The sequence below is a fragment of the Streptopelia decaocto genome (assembly GCF_964273445.1).
Source record: "Streptopelia decaocto genome assembly, chromosome: 5".
Lineage (NCBI taxonomy): Eukaryota > Metazoa > Chordata > Aves > Columbiformes > Columbidae > Streptopelia > Streptopelia decaocto.
This window is the reverse complement of record NC_138659.1, coordinates 59,699,505-59,724,031: the sequence shown is the minus strand read 5'-3', so window position 1 is coordinate 59,724,031 and position 24,527 is coordinate 59,699,505. Positions and strand designations below refer to the sequence as shown.

Here is a 24,527-nt window from a genome sequence, read left to right as displayed (position 1 = left end):
AGTACCTATTAATCTTCACATGTGCCACGTTGACCCAGTTTACCAGGGCAGATGCATGTGTAATTCTGACTACTACAATTTTAGAAATAGGGTTTAATTTTGAAAAATCCCGTTTTGACAGTCTACACTTTGTCATTTCACATTCAGAATAAATCTCAAAGTGAAAAAAGCACACCCAACTGGAAAAACTCTTTTGTTGTACACAAAGTACCCTGAAATGTAAAATTTACCAGTTGTCTTGCTCAGACACCTTCCTCTACAGACTATTGCTAATGCAGACATGCCTACAGATAAATATGAAGTGAGAAGAAGTTTTAGGATAGGAAAGGAAACGCATGTGGAGGAGAAGGAGAACATATTTAGCATTATGCCTTTGAGGCTTCCCCAGCCATTTCTATGGGACAGTGCATTACATCCATGAAAAGGGAAACAAAACTCCACTATGAAGTTTAAAGAAAAACTTCAATGCTCTGCAAATGTCATTAGAAACAGCATTATGTTTTTATAGTCACCAAACTTCATGATACAGAAACTTGAGACATATTTCTCAGTCATTTTAATCAAAACAATATCTCATCTTCCACACTGACATGAGAACCACCATCTAGACTACATATTACACCGACATCAAAATAAACTAGATGCTCTTAAAATACAACATTGGCACAAAACCCTATGATGAAAAAACCCACAGAGCATTTGAAACTAACTGTGGCAGTTTTGGTGAAATTTGTAAACAGGTTACACCACAGTACAATAAAATCTGAAATAATTTCTATCAAAAATAGAAAAGTTTCATGAGTACCCAGATTTAATAAACTCTTAAATGCAGTACTCTATCAACGTTTCTTGAGTGAAGTAGCTTTCAGAAACATTGCAAATGCTATTCTATTTTTTTCAAGTTTTGAGAACCTGCTCCAGAGTCTCAAAGCATGTCAGCTCCCTAATTCTCTCATGCTTATCCTCCATGAATGTTTTTCCACAGTATCCCTAAACCAACGGTTGGGCATAAGTGCACTTTTAGAAATCAGAAAAGTAGCTAAAGATTTGCCTGAAAGCTACAGTCTTATCAAAAACTAGCAGCCTTATATCTATGTCATTGTACTCTACTTTGCTTGATAAATTCAAGAGAAGCATCCTTAAAAACACTACTTGTACCAGTATACTTAAAGATTTAAAGATCAAACAAATGAGAGAAGTTAGGAGATCCAACACAGGAATTCTGCCACGTGAAGAAAGCCAAGATAATATAACTATTCAACCTGGAACAGGATAGGAAAACAACCATTAAAAGCCAAGGGAGCTTGGCCCTATGAACTATGCACACAAGTCAGTTTTACTGTTTGTGGGCTTCCTTCCATAGGAAAAAAAAAAAAAAAAATAGTATGAACTTTACACGTAAGAAAACACAGTCTTTGTAAGGTTAAAAGCCATAGTGAACGTAAGTCAAAAAAACCCAAGCAACCAACCACAAAACCAAATTAAACCAACAAACCCCACAAACCAACCCCACACAGAATACGGGAGAAGTGAGCAACTCGGCAACGGGCAGGGTGGCGCAGAGGGCGGGACAATGACCTAATAGGTCTTTTCTATTTTAGTTTAATGGGGCTCCATGGACAGGAGGCGGCGGCTCCCAGGCTGTGCCGACACCGGCGGGACGCGGCCCCGCTGGCGGGGCAGCGCTCACCTGCCGCACCGAGCCGAGCTCTCCGGAAACCTGGTGCTCGCATCTGGCACCCCAAGGTGACAGAGCTCACAGACAGACCAGCTCTGCACGGCGTTGAACTCGGAAGCAACGCGACCTGTCGTTTTTTTTAGCTACGAGCGATGCTACAAGTGATCGGAGTTGCCCGCTCGCCCTTACCTTAAACACTTTACCGAAAGCACCATCTCCCAGCTCTCCTATAATTTCCCAGAACTCCTCAGGGTTCAAATCCCTCTTGACGTGCTCGTACTGTTTCTTCTTCTTCTCACCGCCCAGCTTGAAGATCTTACGAAAGTTGAAGAAGGACATTTTTCCTCCTGCGGAGGGAGGCCAGCCTCGGGGCGGCCAGGCGGAGGGGGGTGGCGGGCGGGCTCCGGCGGTGCCCCCTCAGCGCGCCGTGACCATCCGGGGCGGGCGGTCCTGCCGGGTGCGATCCCCACGAGGTCCGAGGAAAGTCCTCACGCCGCCTGCGAAGCCGTAACCGCCGGACGCTGAGAGAAAACAACAGCCCGAGATGTCCCCGCAGCCCCCGAACGGGGCCGGGCCCTCGCCGCCAGCCGCAGCGGTCCTCTCCCGCGATGGGCTCGGCGGTCCCTGCCTACTCGGCCGGGCCGGTGACCATCGCGTCAGCAACAAGTGCCGGACTCCCTCCTCGGGACGGGCGGCTCGGCGGCGGCGGGCGGGGCGGCGGACGGAGCCTGAGGAGAAGCGGGGTGCGAAGGGACCCCTCCCGATGGAAGGAGGCAGCGGAGGGAGCGGTCACCCGCTGCCCGCCGAGGGCGCTCCCGCCTCGGAGAACGGGGTCGGATGTAGGGAGGGGAGGAGGCTACCCCGCTCCTGACTCCCGGCCGGTGCCCTCACGGAGCGGGACCCCGCGGCGTCCCGGGGCACTAGAGCGGAGGAAGACGACGTTTCCCTCCTGGTCTCGCTTCCCCACCCTCTCGCAGAGCGGGGCCCGGGCGGCACCGTTTCCTGCGGGGCGGGGCGGCGCCACCCCCCCTCCTCCACCACCGCCCGCCGCCGGCGCGTGCGCGCGCCCCGTGCCCCCGCCCCTCTTCCCGCGCTCCCGGAACCGCCTCGCGCCCCGGCAGCCACCGGCGCACGCGCGCCACCGCCGGCCTCGGCGCATGCGCGCGAGCGCCACACCGACCACTTCACCCGGCCCAACGGTTGGCCGCCGGCAAACGTGGGGGAGAGGCGGGGCTTCCCTTCCCACGTGACGCGGCCGTGTCGCTGCGAGCCAATAGGAGCGCGCCGAGGCCTCCGGCGGGTAAGTTGGTGTCTGGCCCCAAGCTGTGGGGGAAGGGGCGTTCTGGGACCTTCTTCCCCTTCACTGACTTCCTCCTGGTTTGGGAGGCAGCGTTTGGGGTGGGCGAGTTCTCCTCCTGCCCTCCTGTTTTTCCTTGGGGGCAGGCTGCGTACTTGCAGCTGGGGGTAAAGGAAAATTGCTTTCTTTTCGTCCTCTGGTGGCCGCTGGGTGAGGGGCAGTAGGGCGGGAGGAACATTTACTCTCTGCTGAATGTCTTGTCCTGAGGGATATCCTGCTCCTCTCTTATTGCTTCCCAGCTGTCCCATGTGGGAAAGGTTTCCCTAGTCCTGTGGGTAGGGGCACAGCTGCCTTTCAGGGCCTGATTTCTCTTTGCAGCACAGGCAGACTCCCTTCTCCCCCCAGATTGCTCCCAGGTTTGATTGTGGAAGCAGAAGGGGGTGTGAGGGGCATTGTGGGGGCAGGCGGCACCTCCTGGAGAGCTTGAGCTTGGGAGCGTTTCTTCAAGGAAAGTTTTGGTAGAAAAAGGCAGCGTTGGAAGTCTTGCTTTTGTTTGTGGGCTGTTCTCAGGTGTGCTGCTGTTTTGTCACAGCATTCAGTCATAGCAGGGTATGATGTTAATGTGCTGCATGTTTGGTATCTTGTGAGATTTAATCAGACTTGAGTTTCCTTATCTCACAGCCTTCCATTTCCACAAGTGGGAACATCTGCTTGAAGCATGATTGTGTTTTAATAGTTGTGTTGTTTATATGCCACCCAATGTGTGGTATTTCTTCACATGAAAGTGAGAGGTATTCCCACTGCCTGGTTAAGGGGCAATTAGCAGGCATCTTGCAGGCAAAGTTTAGGCCGTGACAGGAGGCAGGAAGTCAATCTTACAATTAAGGCAGTGATGTGAGAACTGACAATGAGACAAACACCCAGTGAAAAATCATGTAACACCTTATCCTCATATGAACCTGAGTGCCTGCAGTTACCATTAATTAAAACTGCATTATAAGCTTCTAAAGATCAAGCCTATGGAATGCATAATTCCTCAGACCGTTTTATTAGCATGACAGTACTTTGCTAAGGAAGCTGGTTCATGTGTAAACTCAATAATAACAAGGCATTGAGATGCACTGGTTGTGGGGATCATATGGCAACCTTGACAATCCCCTTGAAAGCAGCATGACTTTAAGGAATAGAAAGTGCTGCGCTGAGTCAAGAAAGGGATTTCACCAAAGGAGCAGTCTAATAGTGCAGGTGTTTATCCTGAAGAAGATTAGAGAGGTGGTTCAGAGGGAAGTAAGGGCATAGAAGTAGCCTGGAACTGAACTTTGCATCATGTCTTCACCATGTTTTTATAGCTGAAGCATGTTAGGATAGAAGCCTTTAAAGAATATGTTGGCATTGTATGTTGAGTAAAATGTGGTGCTAATAGTATGTATGGTGTACAGGAACACACTGTGCTAGGCACTGTCCTGCCACAGAACAAGGAGAAGGCCCCTGCTACAATGAGTTAATGAATCAAGCAACAATGTTGTGCCTTGAGTTAATTTCCTTAATCTGTATGAAGTCAGTTTCAAGGGTAGTACTTGAATAGAGAGCCTTTCAAGTGGTCTTGCTAACCTGATAGCTGTCATGATTTGTCATAATAATCAGCATTTGTTGTTCAAAAATGATTTTGGGTATTGTGGTTCCTTTGTGCTGACAGCTTGGTCACAAAATGTAAAACTGTTGAGGAGGGTGTAAAAGCCAAGACTGTTTATATGTGTAAGGGTAATACCAAGAAACAGCTGCGATCCAAATGAGCTGTTTTCCTTTCTTCTCTCTGATCTGGCTGGCTGGCTGCACCTATTAACTTAATTTGCAAGTTTCACGCAGGTAGTTTGGATTAAATGTAATAACAAAGGAAGTGATTGATAAGGTTTCTCTAGCATTACCAGCAGCAATTTAGCTTCTCGAATCTTAATTTTTAAAACTCAATTTCTTTTTTCTCTCTATAATACCTTTTTTTTGGTTTTGTGCCCCTTCCAGTGCGTTGATAGCTTTGATTTAGATTTTAAAATACAATTATGTCTTTAATAATAATTTTCACTTGTTTTCTCAGATTGAATATTTTTATCTTGCTTTCTCTTGGATAGAAAGTGCTTTGAGACTCATTTCCATCTGTTTATTTGAACTAATTGATAGAGGATGAGGGTAAAAAAGAAATCCAAAGCCATAGCATGAAATCTGTGTATCTAGGCAGGATTAGCTTTTCTTTAGCCTCAGGGTTAATGTCATAGGGCAGTGGGGGAGCAGTGGGGTTGTATATGTGTATGTCAGAGTTTGTAATAATAACTGGAAATAAATGCAAAACTAAAAGAAAATTTCTTGAGCTATGTGTGAACAGATGTAGTTGTTTGCTGCCTTAGTGAGCGGTCAGTTATTGGACTGGGATACCAGGGCCCGATTGTTTCTCAGCTTTATCAATAAATGAACTTTTGACTGTAAGTAGTTCACAAACAACATCTATATCGTGCATTTGTTTGCTTTGGACATCTATGTGATAAAACAGACTCAGAGCAGAACAGGGACAGCAGTGTCATCTTACCGATGACTAATGTTAGTATGTGCTACAGATGTGTTTCTTCAGACATTTCTCAATATAGTCTTCCTGTTCCAGAGAGCTTTTGATTAATATAATGCTAAAAATATAAGATGAAAGGCTAGCACAAAAAAAGGAGTAATTAATCTGCTGATAAAGTTTTGCTTTTAACATCTTTCTTTTTTTTTTGCTTACTGTTTAACAAGTAATTCAAGATAAAAAACAATATATCTGAAAAGGAAAACCATGACTTAGTCTCATTTTTTCCTGTGTTCTTTCAGTCTAGAGTTACAGCTTGCCACTCAATCATGCAAATAAACTCTGTAAGGTCAAGGTTAATTGCTAGTAGCAAATCCTTCCCGATTTGCCTCAGCTTCATGGTATGGAGGAGGCTGTATGAAGCCTGTTTTTTTGTGGTTCTATTTTTTTTGTTTGTTGGGGTTTTTGTTTGTTTGTTTTCTGCTGGTAGCAGGAGTTTTTGTAAATGTTTCCAGATAGTAAGGATAAAAAGGTAAAAGTGAGTTGTAAGTATATTCAAAATCGTCCATCAGGCATTTAATGCAATGCATTTTGAAAATTCAGTGCTTCCTTAAAATATCAGAGTAAAGATGTTCAAGAGCTATCTTGCTTGTGCATCAAATATACTGGCTTAAAAATAGCTGTTACTCTTCGCTACAATCTTTTTCATCTCTTTGAAATTTAGAAGTCTTCTTTATACTTTCTGCTGCTTAATATCACCATCCTTTCCCATTGACTCTATTGCTTACACTTGCTACTGTTCTAAACTCCGTCTTCAAATTCTACTTCTGTTTCATTTAAACTGCTCTGCTTCAGTTTCTCTTCATTGAAAATAAACACTTGCTTCAGAAATTTAATATGAAGTGAGTTCTTCACAGCATATATTGCCCTTTCACTTCAGTTCTACATCCTGTCTTCAACTCTTTCAAAATATTTCATGGTATATTTTTATATTGTCTTGACTTTCTGTCCACCCACGCTTTCACATGTCTCCTCCAGTCTTCTTTGTGATGTTTGAGTTCATTGAACTGCTATAAGGTCACAGGTGGCTTGTTCGTGGTTAAATCTGAAGCATTATTCTTGTTTCATCCGTCCTAATCTGTCTGTCACCTTTGGCACTCAACATGGTCCCCTATGTTTACTTTACTTGATATATGTGGTGTTTTCATTGATATTTTCCGCATATAGTGTGGTGTTTTTCCATAGACTTTATCACTTCTCCTCTGTTCTGTTCTTGAAGTTAATGTTTTCTGCTATATTGTACTCATTTCATTTCTAAATGCCACTGTAACTTCTAGATCCTTCTAGTCAAGACACTACCTACCTTATTAACCTCCTGCATTTGCATTCTTGGTTTTTTTGCCAAGACCTTCTGTCTGCAACCTATGTGTATCTAAAGCTATTTCCAAAAGTTGCCTTGCTTCCCTCTGACTCCTTTATACTTGGAGTTCAGGATTTTATCAAATTAAGTTCTGATACTTCACCATGTACCACCATAGCTTTACCAACTTTCCTCAGGCTTTATGAGAAATTTTTGGTGACTCTCTCGTTCCTGACCCTTTTCTCCCTTCTTCCATTTGTCATCCATCATTTTTCCTTTCCTACTGTTCTGAGTGTGTTGCTTTCACACAGGAGCACCTCAGTTCAGTGGATTTTAAATACCTTTTTGTTTTCAGTCTCTTTCCATCTTGTATATGGACCTTAAAAATATTCCCTTTCTTGCCTCTTATGACGTTAACTTTGTCCTTTTTCTGTGACCCCTCTACACTTGCTGTGCTGTACCTGACTCCTGTGTCCTAATGCTCTGATTAATGGTGGTAAGTACAGAGGAGCTAGTAGTATCATTTGTTAATAATCCATGTTTATGACAGGGTGAAGAAGGAAATACTAAAGAGTGTCTAAAAAAAAAAAAAAAGTCTATTTCTTCATGATGTAAGAGGATGGCCTAAAAGGCTGTACATTTCTGTACATTTTCCTCCAAGGAGCATCAAGTCATGTTATCCATTTACTGGAAGCCTTGAGAGGAGAGACTATGTTGTATATAGCACCCTTAAAGCCCTTATATTAAATGTACAGTTGATAGATCTGTTTAGAGACTTATATTTCTGTTCTGCATTTGAAATTTAAAGCTGTCTTCATAAAGAAACAAAAAAAGAGGCTTGGTTATGTACTCTGTTTAATGAGCCTTTCTTATATGGATAACAAAAGTAATTCGGTTGTATATAACAGAAACAGGAAAAAATTGTAATACCAGAGGTTAGATGCTCAAGAGGTCACCTATGTCTCATTAGCTAGAATCAATGCTCCTGTCAATAACCTGGAAACTACATGACATGACTGCTTTTTTTTTTTTTTTTTTTTTTTTTTAATGCATTGCTGTAAGACCAGTTAATCTAAGAATTGCCATAGTAACTTGTGGCATTTGGAAGCTTCAACATATAAGGGTATTACTTGAAGTTTGCAGTAAAAAGATTGACTTAAAATGTTTAGGAATAGGATTGATCTAATTTTGGCCTCAGAAAAATCTGTGTGTTTAGTCTAAATTGGCCTGGCTTTTTCAGTAGTCAGTAGGAAAGGTATCCTCAGAGGGCAATGCACCCTTTCCTATTTTAGATACTTTATCACACAGTATTTAATTGTGTGAGGTGAGTTGTCCTGGAAATGTGTGATGGGGTGGTTCTTTCTACCTATGGAGATACCACTGCCAGCAGAACTCTTGGGGTGCAGATCTCTTGATATCAGGCAACACCTTTGGGAATGATGACAGAGCAAATATAGAAGTTGCCAAATTACCTGAATGTTTCCAAGTAAACCAATGATGTTTTATGGAATAGGCTGTATTCGAAATTAAAGGTCAGAAGAAAAGGCTGTAAGATACCTTGACTAAGGACCATAATATTTCAAAAAGCAGTACAACAATATTTCTTGGAAACACATCAGGTGAAAGGCATTCATACTTTAATGTGTTAACTTGATTGAAGTTATCACAAAAAATAAAGATTTTTCTTATTGTTTCCAGTTGATCTGTAAGAAAACCACCTTCAAGACTGATATTCAGAAACATAGTCGTATATAATTGGAGGGGTAAGTTGTGCTTTTATATTTATTTGAGTGAGAAGCAAACCTCAGATTTAATGGAAGGGCCAACAATGTGAACCTTACATAGCTGATTCTCTTTATTGATTAACTGGCAAATGCAATTAAAAACTTAGGGATTAAAATTTTTCAAGTAGGCTTGACACTTTGGTTTGTATTTAACTGAAGAACTTTTGTAGGAGTATTAAAATATTGAGCTCTATTAATGGATAGATGCATTTTTTTATTATGGTAGCTGGTCTGATAAAAATTCTTTCTCTCCGTGTCTCAATGACTAGAACAATCTTTCACAGCATTACACATGAATAAGTCTGTCTAGGGTATTGATTTCTTTTAATGTAGTATACAATTAAAATATTACTACTCTTTGCTATAATGCCGTGTTCTTTCTAACCATTTTAATCATGTGATGAGGTTACATTTCATTTACAGCAAAATCTACTTAATCAAAACTGAGCATGATCACAAGGCAGAGTGTTTAAAACTTACAGAGCCCCCTCCCTCTGATGGATATTAGAAGCCTTAGTTAAGTCACATGAAGGCATGTATTACAAATGCTTCACCATGTTTGTCTTTTCTCCAGATGATAATTAGACCTTTATTTCTTGCATAGGAGTCACGAGTTAATTTGCTCTTTTTGTTTGTGGCTTTCAAATTTGCATTAGTTCACATAGCAGCTAGGATTAGAAATTTATTAGGGGATAAAGATAGCTTTGCATCTTAGTATTTCTTTCAGTCAATACTGGCACAAAAAATGTCTGAACAAAAATCCCACATTTATTACTGCTTTTCTTTCTGCAAATCCTAAATTTCTTCCTCTGTTTCCCAGGAACCTTCTTTTTCTAGAGTGGTCATTGTTTTCTCTTTTGATCCTGATCAGCTCTGGAATCTTGTGTCTGAATAACTTGTTCTGTAATAAGAAAATGAGTTCTTTTTAAATATATCTTATATATATAATTATTATTACGGGTGGCCAACCAGCCAGCAGACCTAATCCTGGTTATGTGATAAGTGTAAGCAGGAAGTTTGTTATGCCTTCTACATCCATTATTAAAAATATACCATACGGAAAAGTAGGGAACATTTTTACACGCACACACACACAGACAATCTGACAAAAAGATATCACAGAAAACCGCTAATTTAATATCTCAAACATATGAGACATTGCAGTAGGATAATATTGGAGATGTGTCTACTAGCAAAAAAGGGAAATAACATTTGGAATGTAAGATATCAACTGTTTATTAATAGTTTTTAATTGAAAAAGTGGTATTTTTACATTACAATTATATTAGAAATGTTTTCTGTATGTGTAGTGTTCTCTTTTTCCTAGATTTTTATAAGCTGTTGTATAATTTTAATTTTTGAGACAAAAATAGTTTACTATGTGTTGTGAAGTAGAATTTGGTGTTATGTAGGATCTCTTCTTGGTACAGCAGCAGTGTGAGTAGCTGTAATAATATGTCCATTGTTAAAGCAAACAGCAGCTGTTGTGTGTTCAACAATAGTATATGCAAACTTCGGGCACTAGGACCTGCTTATGAGAAAACAGTATTGTGATGTGATGCACTTTTTCTCTCGAGTGACCTGGAATCTCTATTTCTTAGACATAAGGAACCTTTAATCTAATATCTCATCCACAAAATTATATTTTATAGTAGACACGTGATATTTATGGATTAAGCCAAAAAAGCCCATTACGTTAATTGGACTGAGTTTTCAGTAGCAGAAAATAAAATTCACTATAGGAAATGTAATTCCTGTGGTTTCTGACTGGGCTATAATATGTTGTTCTAGATTCAGAAGCATGAGGTAGGGAGTGTCATCTATTCAAATTCAAATGCAACTAAGGAGACAGTTAAATCTGTTTATAAAAGGCTGCTCATTCTTTTTACATACCAGGAAGTCAGAAGAATAGTGATTTTATCGTGTTAGTTGTGACAGTGATTCAGGTAGAGAATGCAAGAAGTTGTAGCCACAGTTGTTGGGGAGGTATTTTCTTTCAAGAATCTTAGTAGTGTTTTATCCATTTGGTGATTTCCTATTGGATTCAGAAAAAAAAAAAAAAAAAAGGGTGGGCAAAAATCATCACTAGCAAAGAAGTGTAGCCACCTTTGCTCTGTAGGGAAGAAGGCCATTAAGACGATACTCATGTTGCAGGACAGGTATTCCTGAACAGTTTTGGTGTGTTCTGTATCAGGCCTAGATCATCTTTAGACAGAGCTCAGAAGGAGTATCTGTAAGATATTAATTATTTCAGGACATCCTCAGAGAATTACAAAAATTGCCACCCCAAAAGTTAATAGAGGACAAAGTCTCTGGATTTTTAATGGATCCTAATAGAGTTTAGCAGCTGAAGAGAAGGGATAATGAGCCAGCTTCCCTTAGCTGAGAAGAAGCTGCTCTTCAGATCAGTCAAAGTTCGTAGAATGCAGTGTAAGACATTGTGCAGAACAACTTTTCTTAAGGAGTCAAGAAACATCTACACACCTCTGGCATTTCTAAAAGCTTTTTGGTTTTGTAGGTCAGAGAAGCCCAGGTGTGACGAAGAAGTCCTGTGCTTGATTTCAAGTATAAAAGTTCTAGTCCTCAGAAAGTTTGCAATGTTACAAAAGAAACTTGGAGGATATCAGGTTGAGAATTGCACCATTTTCGATTTAAAAGAACAAAAATAACACCACAACAAACCAACCCACACCTTTTGGTACTTTTCCTAGATGTTGGTTGAGAGGACCTGTGTATTAGAAAAGCATAGCAAAAGCTTTGTCCTTACCTGCGATGATAGTTTGAACTTCCACCAGTAAAAGACGGAATACCATAATAATATAATAATATAGATACTCCCGATGCTGCCCCCCCTGCCGCTGCCTTTCATTTTGAAAGGGTTTGTCTTTTGGAATGTTTAATAATTTTTCTACAAGAAGTGCCTTCAGACTGAAAGCATTACAAGTCTTTATTTGGAGGAGGAAAAGAATAATTTTGTGAAATACCTGAAAAAAAACAACCAAAGAACAAATGCAGTCAGTCTGTGAACAGAGATCAGTGTCAAGCTAGCTGTGTTAATCTTTCTAAGAAGAGTAGCAGATAGGTCTTAGTCTTCCAAAAGAGCTCCAAATGAGTGATCTCAGTCTCTAGTTACGCTTACAAGATATATAATGGTTCTAGTTGGATCTGAGACTTCAAAGTTATTCTGATTTGAATTATTTTGTATATACCAACAACAGTGCTGTATGGACACTGTATTTTAAGCACAGCCTCACAGTGTTCTGATATAGTTAAAAGGTTCACTTGTATACCGAATAAACTTAAATTGATTTCAGTACATTAAACAGGTCTGTCATAATCTAATGCTTTGGTATGTACTGGGAATATTTTGAAGACTTTATCACAGCTGTGCAGCTAGACCAAATTATGGGTTAATCATTTTGAAGTCTCTCGTTGTAATGGAGTGCTCTCTTGTGCTATGAACATTCATATAGATTCTGATCTTATTCCAGAGGCTGTTTTAATTTACATCAGATGCATAAACTAATTTAAAAGGGAGAGAGGGAGGGAAGGAAATGGGCAAGAAATCTTGCCTCTAGAAATTGAGTCAACCCTTGTCAGGGAGTTTACAGGCCCAATAGCTTCAGAAAGCTATTAACCAATGGTTGCCACTTCTACACAAATTTTTGAAATTTGGAAATGTTTATTCAAGAAGTGGCACTAAATCTATTTTACATGGCTGTAGCAAAGTAGAAAAGCTAACTGTGTTGCCTTAAAATGGGGTGAATTAGGTTTTGTTCTCATTGCTCTGTTAGTTAACATAAATGAGTTAATATAGGTTTATGTTGAATCAGTAAATTACATGTATCTGGGAAAGTGATTTTCCTTTGTCGAGAACCTATTTGGAATCCTTTTGCTATCAAAGCGTCCATACTGCTGGTTTTTGAAGCAGCAAACTTATAAATAAGAAGTAATTTTTTAGTTTTGTTTATTTTTATTTCACACTAATAACTGAGAACCTTCACTCCCAGTGAAAGAATGTCATTACAGCTCATTCTGGCAGCACCGTGGGTGATTAAGAGCTTTTAGAGAGCATTAATCATCTTCATAGGCTTCCTCCTGCCCCCTCTCAAGTCAGGGTAGAGAATTAGTTGAAGAAGGTACTTCGGTGTGATTATCCAATAGCTTTAAAATACAAATAGCAAGAGAAGCTTTCTGACTCTCAGTAGTGACTATTACTACATTATTTATGGTAAGCTTACATCTATCTATGGCAAATAAACGTATAAAGCTAGTTTACTGTCTGTTGAGTGGTTTGCTGCTTTCTTGATACATAGGAAAATATCTTGTTACTAATGCATGAGACAAGGATCTCAAGGAGCTACTTCTACTGTTTATTTCATTGCATGCTTCCTTGTTAGTTTTCCAGAATCCTGCTTTTGGAAAATTGGGAGTCAAAACCTTGTTACAAGGTTTAACTTTCATATAGAACAAATTGCAATGCCAAATAAGGCAATCTAGAACTGCAAGCTTTGTCTTCCTTCCTTACAAAACAACTGGTGTTGGAGGAGACAACTTGTCTGGCCTCCTGCAGCCACATGTGCCTGTCCAGAAGGATTTCTGGGCAGTGCTGTGGAAAGTAAAACCAGAGAGAGGGAAATACATTACAGGTGATGACATGGAGTCATTAACTCTGCTGGTAGACTGGTACACAGTAGTGGTGTCAGTTTAATGATAAACTAAGGCTTTCTTGCTCCTATTTATATCCTGATTATTATAGGCATTGCAGGCAATACCTTTCTATGTTGTAGATAGACTCCCTACTGACTAAAGTTTGTGGTGATGGGTTTTCTTGTCTTGCGCCATCTTGCTTTGTCATGGAAGTGTATTGTAATATAATGTAATTGAAAGACATATGATGTTTAAACTTTGAAGAAGTATATTTAAGAAAAAAAATGGTAATTTATTTTGAGTAAATGTGTTATCTCAGGAGGTTACATGGATGCTAACGCTTGTAGAAATAACATTTCAGGAACTGCTAAACTTCTGGAAGTTTAGGAGTTGTAGCTCTCTTAATTTTGTTTCAAAACCATTTTTAAAAATTGTAATTGTACTTGCCTTGTATATACGACCTACAGGACATGTATGCCCTTACTGTCTTTTGTTTCAGTTTGCAGCATCTAAACTTACAGGACTTCACAGCAGCAGCAGTGGAAGGTAGTTTATTAGGAAATACTGAAAGTGCTTACTGTAGTTTGGTTTTTAATAGAATCATCAGGTAGGAAGTGAATCCAAACTGACCTTATCTTACTGTTTGGTAGTTTTGTAACAGCTGTAAAGTTACTATTAATATACTTTTTTTCAGGAGCCTTTTTTTTCAATTTGGATGACAGAGGTTGTTACAAAACCCAGCTATTGACTCTGCTGCTCTTTCCACAAGTTGCTCTCTCTGTGGCAGGAATGGCAGGAATGGTGATTCTTTAACAGCCACAGTTTGTAGTTTGGTCTATTCAAGTAAACCAACAGTGACTTTAAGTTGCTTTAATGCATTGGTTTAACGCAGCTCTTGAGCTGCTTCCTGTGTAAATAATTGGTGCTGGCATAGTAGTTGTGGTTGGAGAAGGGTGAATGCTTGTTAGGATGCTGAAGCTGCTTGTATTGGTGGGTAAATATTCTCTGCTTCTGATTCACAGCGAACTTAAGAATCTTTGCAGTGGTCTGCCAGCAGTTGTGAAGTAGCTGCAGACAACTGCTGGCAACATACCTTTTCTATGGCTCCAGTGGACTAATCTCAAACAAAGTAAATTCTCTCCAAGAGCTTCAGTTGTTAATCACATCTGGGGAAAAGACAACAATAACCATTACAATAGATACTCTTCTTTGGAGTTTCCATTTTACTGGGACTCGGAGAAGACCAATTCTTAATAATTTGCCATTTTTTAAAAAAGGTACATGGCGGACACAGGAACAGGAGCTAAGAAATTTATTGTCCAGGGCTGATTCTGTTGAACAAATCACTTGGGTGTTAAATGGGGAGCTATTCTAACTGCTTGGGATGGAAGAAAGAAAATGAGGTTGGTTTTGGGGGGTGGCATTTTTGGGAAGGCAGCCAATCTTCTTTGGTTTCCCTTCTTTCCCTTTTAAGATAATACCTTGCTGAGGTCACAAGGTAACTGAGGATTACAGACTTGGTTTAATTCTCAGTATAGTCAGGAAAGCTAACATTGATAGCAGTCGGTGAAGGAGACAGCCTTATTTTAATGGGTTAGTGTCTAGAATAATCTCGATTTGAGGCTTTTTGTTTGTTTGTATTTAGTTAACTACTGTGTAAACTTCAGATTTTTGCCTTTGAAACAGAACTGTTTTCCTGAAAAGTGGTTTGAATAGCTTACTTAACTGTATTTTTGTTTTTTATTATGCCTTTGTAGCCTTTCTTTGGGGTTATTTTATAAGATATCTGTATTCTATTTTTACCTCTCTATATCTAATAAACTTGCGGACCAGATGCCTCTCTTGCCTTTTCTTCTCCTGTAGCAGGATTGAATTCCTTGCACTACAGCAACTGTAAAGTCATTACCCTGCATTTAAAACAAAATGCAGGAAAGGATGACCTTTTACTAGGGCTCCTTGTTGCTTGTATTGCTAAGCCTTATCACTGTCTTTCAGCAAAAGCCAGTTTTGTCCTTAAACATTTGTATGTATAGTATCTGTTTGGAATTGTCTGTTAGCTGTCTATGTTCTCATTGATTATAAGGCTGTGCATCTCCACAGTGCCTGCTACTTGCCCCTTGGATCTTCATTGTACAGAGTAGCTGTTATCTTCTTTGCTGATAGCATATCACCAGTGGTACCAGTTAAGAGCTGAAAACACTTCCAGCATAATGGAAAGTTCCGCTTTCGCCAGGATGACTCACTAATTAATTAACCCCTGGGATACTCTGCCTGGAATGGAGAGGCTTTCTGTGCCAACTTAAGAAAAAGTTACGGGAATATACTGTTATATAGCAAAGGAGAAATTGATTGGAATAATTTTATCTGTCTTGTAAGAAATACATTTTCTAATACTGTCAATCAGCCTGAAACAAGCTTGAAAACTAGCTGAAAAACAGATACTTTGGAAGGAGTTACTTCTCTGACTTAACATCTTTCTTTGCTATAGGAGCAAAAAGACAACTTCTGTTGACATCAGGAGAAGAATGGACTTGTAATAGGAGCATGTGGAGGCAAGCAGTACAGGAGGCAGGAAATGTATTTTCCTCCCAGCAGGCCACAAACTTTTGGCTTTAAATAGGTCACTGTTCAAATGTAGCTACCAAGTGGCCACTTGGGAGGGAGGAAATAAAATAGTCTTGGTTTTGGGTGGCGACAGGGGTTGGACGGACTGTTGGGACCATGAAGAGGAGACACAAGGAGCAACTGCCCTGCAGAACGCCCTTCATGTCAGACATTGCTGAAAGCGAGTGAGTGGCTGGAGGACGGTATCACTGTCCCAGGCTGGTGTGGATGGAGCATCTGTAACTCATGACTTTAACAGATTTGTCCTGTGGGCTTCGAGAAATCTTGTGATGCCTTAGTAGTGCTGGGGATGTGATTTACTTTTTGGCAAAGAATCTTTGCCAGATCTGTAAGATTAAACTTGGTGTGTTTGTAGCAGAAGAAGATGTGATGGCTGTAAGTTTCTCCAGTGAAGAGCTTTAATAAAGCCTGAGAGCTGGAATTTGAGATTTAACTCTAAGTAGCTCCACAGGTAGACCTTTTGCTGCAGAAATCTTTTTCCTTTCAGGACAGAGAAGTAGTAAAAGATTTGGGAAGATGTTTCATTTAAGCTAGAAGTGTTGTTTGTACTTCTGACTAGTGACCTGTTAGCATTTGGGCATTTCAGACTTGATGACTGTTTACTGAAATACCAAAATGCAGATATTTTTAATCTCCAGTGGTGCTGCTTCATTGTGTTTTTTCCCCTCAGGTGCACACATGTGCAGGGGTGACTTCTGCATTTTACTCCAATGAAATGAGTGGCTGTTCACACAAAATACAAAAAGTTAGACACGATTGTTACCCGATTCTCTTTTTGGCTTGTTAGCTCAGTCTGCCATCTGTCTAGGAGAAAAAGTGGCTGCTGAGCCATGACAGGCTTCATAACCATGCAGGGTATGTTGCGGGGCATGGTGAAGAAAGGAATACTACTTTGTATAAAAGATGATCTTAAGAACAAGACTGTGATTGTATCCACATTTCTTGTCAGGGAAGAAGTGCAACTCGAAGTGAATAGTTGGGGAGTGTAGCATCATTAAAGATAAAATTCTATCTTAAAAGTTCCTGTTTGTGGGTGGGAGGCAGGATGACACTGGCCAGTAGTGCTTTTCTTAATTTCCACTCATTATGTGTTAACCTTGGTTGACTATAGTGTGTATGTTTATCAATTTAATGTGTTAACTCTTCTCATTCACCATGACCTTTTGTTGGGCTAAAGTTATTTTTCTTTTTTTTTTTTTTTTCTTCCCCTACCCCCTTTTTTTTTTTTTTAGTAGAACCTATAAAAACAGTAGCACAGGGACAATGCAGCAACTTTGTACCAGAGGCTGCAAGCAAAAAGAAAGGGATGCGAAAGACTAATTTTGTTATGAAAATGAGCATGCTAAGTAAAATACAGGTTCAAACCTTGTGTTTGCTTGGGAAGGTCTATGGTCTAAATTTGACATAGACTATAGCAGACAACTAGAGAACTGCCATATGGAGGAATAGCAGCTCTGCATTATTAAGATCATACAGTTAACAACATGGTTTATAAATTTCTACTGAGCAGTGTCTGCAATTCAGCAGCAAAAAAGTGTGCTTCAAGGGGAGGATTGAGTGAGAAAAGAATGGTGAGATGCTTTTGAGTAGACATTGCACGTGCAAGAGGGATGGGAAAAGCTGTCTGTAGTGGGGAGAGACATAAAACTAGGTGTAAACAAAACTATTTAGTGAAGTGACTGGTGGAACTGACTAAATCAAATACTTTCAGCATCTCGCAAAGCAAGTGACCAGTTTAAGGAGTGTTGAAGTATCCCTAACTGTTTGCTGTTTTGTTTTGGTTTGTTTTTTTCAAAGTGTAGAGCAGATGTCAACAATGCTTTAGCATGTTGTGCTATGCTCTGTTTTTCTGCCCCAAATTAAGGTTTGAGTGTGAAAAGAGAAATCATGCAGAATCTGAGTTCTTCTGTTTCTCTAAGCAGCAAGCTGCTGTCTTGATATTCATGACATGTTGCCTCTACATCGGTAGCTTGGGGTGTCTCCTGCAGACTACAGAGATCACTGGCAACCTGTAGGAGGAACCTGCTCTCTCTCAGAAGACTGTAGCTGATGAATCTCAGCCCTATAACACACTATTAAAAATCTGTCTGCTTACCACTTTTGCCCTACACCTGTAAGAGGCTGACCCCCATTTGAGGGTGTCCTGGATAGCTTTGTGGGAACAATGTAGCCATCGTTACAGAAGCAGCTAATAAAAAGTATATTAAGCTTCAAAATCTGTACAAGGATCCTTCTTGAACTGAGTCCTCTTTTTCAACACCAACGCTGTGATAAGCAGAGAATTGGATCTGGTAACGGCAGAAAATAGCAAGCATTAAACAGGGAAAGCTGAAAACGTAAAAGGGGAAAAGTAACAATTACACAGTTATTGGAGACTGTATACCTAAAATAAAGAAGGGCTGGTTGCTTTTGCTTTATATAAAATAAATCTTTCCCCCTACCCACAATAAAACACAGTGTAGAACAATGAGGAGAATGTCTTATGGAAGGGAAAGAGAATAATTGGGAGGAAGAACCATCAAGTATACAGAAAGTAGCAAATTGGTATCCCGCAATCCTGCTCTTTTGAAGAAGGGTTGTATTTGGTGCGTTGTTTATGGGTCCACGGAAGAGAAATCCCTGAAATTCTATTTCATTTGAAGGAGCTGGGCAAAATGCTGTTTGCTGTTGAGTCTCAGTACTTCGAGTAAATCATCAGGATTGATATTTTCAGTATTCATGTGGTGACACAAAGGTAACATTGTATTAGATAAGTTCCTATGTCTCTTCATCAGCTCTGCTGTGTTATTGCTTGTAAAATCACAAAGTACTACATTTTTTCGTTCAGTTGATATAAGTGGACAACTCTTTACCTGAAAATAATTATAAGAAAATAATTATAAGTTCTCTGTTCACAGGTTTTAAATGCAGTCTGGGTTCAAGAAGTATGAGGAAGAGACACCTTCTCTGCACTGGGGCATGGATCCTGTATTTTCTGCATTTGCAAGACTCTATATTAAAGATATAAAAGAAATGAGAGAATCTAAACAAGTGCCAGGTATGTACTTATATGTGCTGATTATGATGCACAGAAAATTAGGACAGATTTATGTTGTACTCTTTACCCAGGGATTGCAGAATGCTTCATGAACACCAGTGAAGTAATTGTCCATGCCTCTAAGCTAAGTGACATTAGTATCTTTAGCAGGTCTAAGAACAGGTTGTACATAAAATGTATGTGAAAATGTATTCGTTCTAATGGCTTTTCTTCCTCTCATATGCATAGATACAGAACCTTTTTTACATTAAGGTAATGTTGTGCATCCTCTGTGTGATAGTGTTTGTTATAATCTGATAAAGTTAATTTGAAAAATGCAGGCCCTTTCTGGCCATACATGTTATATCTTTGTTCTGTCTCTATATTTGAAAAGAATTTTATGCTGCTTTGGTGCAGAATTTTGGCAGTTTAATACCTTGTTGGGTGTATGTGCTTTGCTTTTTCCTCTGGATATTAATATATTATAAAACAGATACAGGTTTTGACATTTTGTTTGCTTAATTTCAAGATATTATAGATATATGATATTCTTCCTACATCTGAACAACCTTTTTCTGGTATCTGTGCTGAATCTTATACCACACCTTTTATTTCCTAACCATTGGTGGAAATTGTGTGCTTTGCAGTCTGTTTCCTGCTGGTTTTCAGCCAAAATCGCCCACATGTGTACATTGTCTAAAGCAACGTGAGTCTGACCCCGAATTTCAGTTTTCATCACAAAGACTTTAAATAGACTGCAGTATGTCTTCTCCTGTAGAATGGTACATTACTACAAACTGAAGCTTGACAAGGTGCAAGATTATCAGGGAGCAACCCGAGGAACTTAGAATTAGTGAGGAAAAGCAGTAAACCCTAAGCAGAGTGTGTCATTTGGGGTTTGATGTTTTGGTTTGTTTGGTTGTTTGTGGTTTTTTTTGTCTGTGTGTGTTTTGGTTGTGTTTATTTCCCTCCACAGAGATAAAGTACAACTGTTTGGCTCTTTGAATATGCTCTGCCTTGTAGGTTTTGTTATTCTTACTTATTTTTCTTTAACAGCAAGGATAACAGCAGTGTTATTCTTGCAGAAATCAAGGACTGGTGGGGTTTTGTTGGTTTTGTTGTTTTTTTGGAGTATTTTTTTCCGCTCTTCTTGCAACCATTTTATGAATATATGGACTTTACAAACTGAAAAGCCTAGTATATATACCTCTTTGTTATTTAACATGATGGAAGACTTTTTTTCTTAAATCCATTGTAAGAATTAGGTTATAGTCTTCTGTTGATGTTTGTACTAGAGGGAGTAATATTTAGAGGCCTTTTTTAAAGTGTGCCAGTCTTATAGTAGTACTGGTGTGGCAAATGCATCTGGTAAAAACTGTTCCTGCTTCAATTAGAGACATTTTTTGTATTTTGTTTGAAAATAATTAAAAATCCAGCATCAGCAAAATAGGACTGTAGTTTGGACTTGGACGTTAGTACCCACATATGCAAAATATATTCAGAAGAATTAAACTTATAACCATCAATAAACATTTCACAAGAACAGGAACAGTCCTGCTCTCTTTTTTAATCTCTAAATTACCTCAATTTCTCTTCTTGCTTCCCTTCCTGTTCTTTTACTTAAATGAGTTGTCCTCTGCTTTGGAAATTCTTTCAGTTTTGTTAACACTTTTTTTTTTTCTAAGATGATCCTAAGGAAGTGATATCTGTCATGTCAAGACTTCAGGCTTTAAAATTGGTGCATGTGAGCTTTCTCCACTTCCTGTGCATCTGGCATTTTGCACAACTAAGCTTGCTTGCAATCCTGTATTATTTTCTAAATCAAACTTTAAAGAATAAAATTAAATTTCATAGAACAAACATCCTGAATTTTGCTTATTCTCCTGGTGCTGTGTATACACGAAACCAGACATCTTTCAGCATGTCTTATTTATTGGCAACAAATTATAGCACAACAGAAACACTGAACACTATAAAAATATCTTTGGGGGAAGGAAAAGGGTAGGTGTTTGCTGTCAATGTTTTCTGCCTTTAATGGGTTTCTTAAAGACCAGCTGAAGTATCTGATTGGCTATAAATCAGTCATTAGGTAACGGTAATTAAGAATGAATGAGTGCAAAACAAAAGAGTTGTAACCAGGAGGAATGGAAAGAAAACACAGACTAAATGTCAGGAAAAACATCCTTAGAGTGACATCTACTAAACCATGGAGCTGCCTTCCCAGGAAAGAGGTGGGATGCTCTTCACTGGGATTGTTTATATCTGAACTGTACATGTTGCCAGGAATTTACTGTCCGGAAAAGTCTTGCATTGGCTCTGAGGAAATGGACTGAATGACCTAATAAGTTTTTTCTTTCCATTTTTAAGCATTAGGATTTGATGCCACAATGACTAAGCCGTTAAAACAACACAGAGGAAAGCAGTAAACCTGGCCAATTACTTTCCTGCTATAAATGGTGACAAGAAGGCTGGAAAACCTCCCAGATAAAAACAGCAATTGTGTTGTCTCAGAGGCCTTAAAATGAGAGTGGGTGTCAAACTCAGTTGTAACACGTAATCACATCATGGAAATGATCTGTTCTCAGAGCTATCATGCACCACTGCATTGTGACAGCTTATCAACAAGCGAGTGAAGCTACAAATAGCATAGAAGGAGGTAAAAATAATTAAAGCAATGGCAAAGAGCTCAGTGCTCCATAAAGCTGGTAAATATGTGATCAGAACTTGCCCCAGAGATCTCTGTATCTATAGCCCCCTACACCACTGCTGTGGCTTCCTGTTGTGGTAAGAGCACACTGATGTAGGCGTTATTTACTGAGTTACTAGGAGCTTGACTTAATGTGCTTGCACATAGCTTCAAATGTTTAATATATTTTTATTGCTACCAATATGAACATAGTTTGAATGAATAAGCTGGCAGGAGCAACAATTTACCTGTTGAAGTCATCAAGTTCAACAACTTTCAACAGTGTAAATGCAATTTCATCTTTCAAATGACTTCAGGTAGTTTCTCAGGGAGTAAGGGTAGAGTTCTATGTGAGTTATGATGATGGAGAAAACCAGCTTTATCTCTTTTCTATCATTTGCCAAAATTCAGCTTATTAACTGGGAAATGAACATAATGTGTTGTTCACACAGTCAAGAGCCTGGAGTCTCTGCTCCACAGACCTACTCTGAACCTGACCCAGGCCTTCTTTTATAGAGATTTCGTGAGGTTTAGTGAATAACTACATACACCAGGAGCATTTCTGTTAAGGGTTTCTATAGCAATGTTTATTGGTGTCCTGGTAAATGGAATGAGAGAGAAGTTGACAGACCCGCTAAACATATTCTATGCCAGACCTGACCAGTACAGTAGTATAAGACAGCTCTGAGATGACAGCGATAGATGCATCCTCAAAACATTGTACTGGATTTTTATGAGCAAAATTTCTGCTTACGAGCTGCTTGGCTGATCACCTGTGATATATTCTGAAACTTCGGGGTTTTTGTCTTTCTTAAGAAAGTTAATTCCAGGCTCATTTAAGGCTACCAGCTATGTAGGACAAGTTATTTTTGGATTTTGGTTTTCATTTTTTTATACAGTACGTTTTTCTGAGTCCCTTGCTGCAGCATTTGTCTTTCCCTTTGTAAGAACAAGACTTGCAACAGTGTATGGAGCCAAATGTTCCCTTCTGAGTCCCTTGAGTTATCTGTTTTTTAGAATGGAAGACAGTTATTGAACATCCCAGATGGCATATTTCAGTAAAGCAGCAGTATTTGAAAAGTGAAGAAAACACATTGACTGAAAATTAGCCAGCCCAAGATATATCTGGAGCATATCACCCTGTTATCCTCCTGCTGGTGGATGGTGAAGGTTCGGCATAGAACGTTTATGTCGGTGTTTGCTGACATTTGTCACTGTCTTAAAAGGGATTACAGCACGTGACGACCTCAGGGCCATCAAAGTCCACTGGACTCTGATTCCTCACTGTTTGCTGGACATGTTTTTACATGTTATTCAGGTCATCTATATAGATGCATAAAAATAGCTTTGAAGAGATGGGATTGGAATGTGTTATTTCAGAAACTGAAGTTCAGGATGCTGCCCATGATGACAGCATTGTGTGCTCTGCAATCAAACAACAAGAGTGTTGTTTCTCTCCCCTGCCCCCCATGTCTCCTGTTCTTTTAGATATCAAAGGCAGAATTATGTTAGTTTTCCCTTTAGAGTCTCTGCCTTAATCAGGAGCAGATGCATTGTGTGAAGCTCAAACTGCTTCTATTGTATTCTATTATTTATTTTGAAGCCTAATGAAGATGTAAAAAAACAAAACAAACAAAATACACACACAAAACCCACAACCAACCAACCAACAAATAACCAACACCCCAAACCAAAATGAAACAATAAAACAAACAAAAACTTTAAAAACCCTAATGCCTGCAGCAAACAAACTGTTTTTCAGATCCAGATGTGTGAGAAAACAAGAGGTTAATAAAGTTCTGACACTCTACCAAAGCAACCTTTTGGTATCCTCTGTAGAGCTGATACTTCTTCCTTCCAGTGCTCCCAGTCCTCAATGATCCAGGGGATTTTTCACGTGACTAGGCATGGTGTAATTTAAGATATATTAAATATGTAAGAAAGTGTTGGGGGTTTTATGGACAAATGTGACTAGGTAGGGTAGGATGTTGAAATAAATGGTTATACTTACCAAGACTGTTCTGTGTCTAGGTATATTCTTCTATAATGGACATCCAGTAAGACAGGTGGATGTTGTTGGCATAGTGGTTCAAAGAAAAGAGCGAGATGTGTGTTTTAATTATGGAGGTAAGAAAAGTTTCTTTCTTTCTTCTTGCACTTATCAGCCCTCTAATCTTAATTACTGATAGACCTTAAAGATTGCCTTATTTGATCATCATCTCTTCTTGAAACAACTGTGCTCTTATCCTAATTTAATGTGTACTTGCAGCTCAGGTTACTTAGTAAACTTAGGGAAGCTACTGTTTATCTTGACTTCAAAAGTAGAGAAACAAATAATTAAAACAGAGTAACTGCTTCATTTGGGATCATCTAACAAATCTCAGTTTTGGGTATTGCTTTGTCACTAGACTCCACTATCTTCCTCTTATATATATATATATGTATATATATGCAGTTCTTTTGATCAGATATAAATGGATTTAACAGTGTCCACAAATGGGAAGTCACTTCTTCCTTTTTTTGAACCTTAGAAATCCCTTCTGACTTTTTGTATGTTTTGTTGTATAGTATCTTGGAGCCAGCTTTTAATAGCAGTCCAGAGTTTGTTTATGTTTAGATGTGAATGAGTGTTAGCAAATCTAACTCAAGCATCATAGTACCAGTCCTTGCCAACACCAGCTGGGAGTTGTCTCCTCCCTATTGCTTTTCCCAATATTCAGACTATTTTATTAACATTGAAACATCTGACTGTCGTTTTGTTCAGCTGTCTTTTTTTTTTATCTGGAGGAAAACGTAGAGTGGAGTAGTGGTAATGTGGCAAGTTTCACAACGTGGGGTATCTCATCTCATTTCATAGTAGGAAGAGGGAGCTAAGTGCAC

At 39.4% G+C, this 24,527-nt stretch overlaps 2 protein-coding genes across 8 annotated transcripts in view; one reads left to right on the top strand and one right to left on the bottom strand.

The window, feature by feature from the left end:
- SLK (STE20 like kinase) overlaps positions 1-2,744 on the bottom strand; it is a 50,503-nt gene extending 47,759 nt beyond the window's left edge. For 2 of the 3 annotated variants that reach the window (XM_082053491.1, XM_082053492.1), the window contains exon 1: positions 1,868-2,740. In XM_082053491.1, the coding sequence (XP_081909617.1) occupies positions 1,868-2,017 (150 nt within the window). In that variant the 5' untranslated portion in view covers positions 2,018-2,740. Of the gene's footprint in view, positions 1-1,867 lie in introns of all 3 variants that reach the window. The other variant, XM_082053493.1, reaches the window with a different exon arrangement.
- A 128-nt stretch (positions 2,745-2,872) lies between these two features.
- The window catches only part of STN1 (STN1 subunit of CST complex), a 45,666-nt gene continuing 24,011 nt past the window's right edge, over positions 2,873-24,527 (top strand). The window contains exons 1-4 of one of the 5 annotated variants that reach the window (XM_082053494.1): positions 2,948-2,978; positions 8,585-8,649; positions 18,843-18,982; positions 23,679-23,774. In XM_082053494.1, the coding sequence (XP_081909620.1) occupies positions 18,850-18,982; positions 23,679-23,774 (229 nt within the window). In that variant the 5' untranslated portion in view covers positions 2,948-2,978; positions 8,585-8,649; positions 18,843-18,849. Of the gene's footprint in view, positions 2,979-3,061; positions 3,143-8,584; positions 8,650-18,842; positions 18,983-21,480; positions 21,618-23,678; positions 23,775-24,527 lie in introns of those variants that run through there. The other 4 variants (XM_082053495.1, XM_082053496.1, XM_082053497.1 and 1 more) reach the window with 4 other exon arrangements.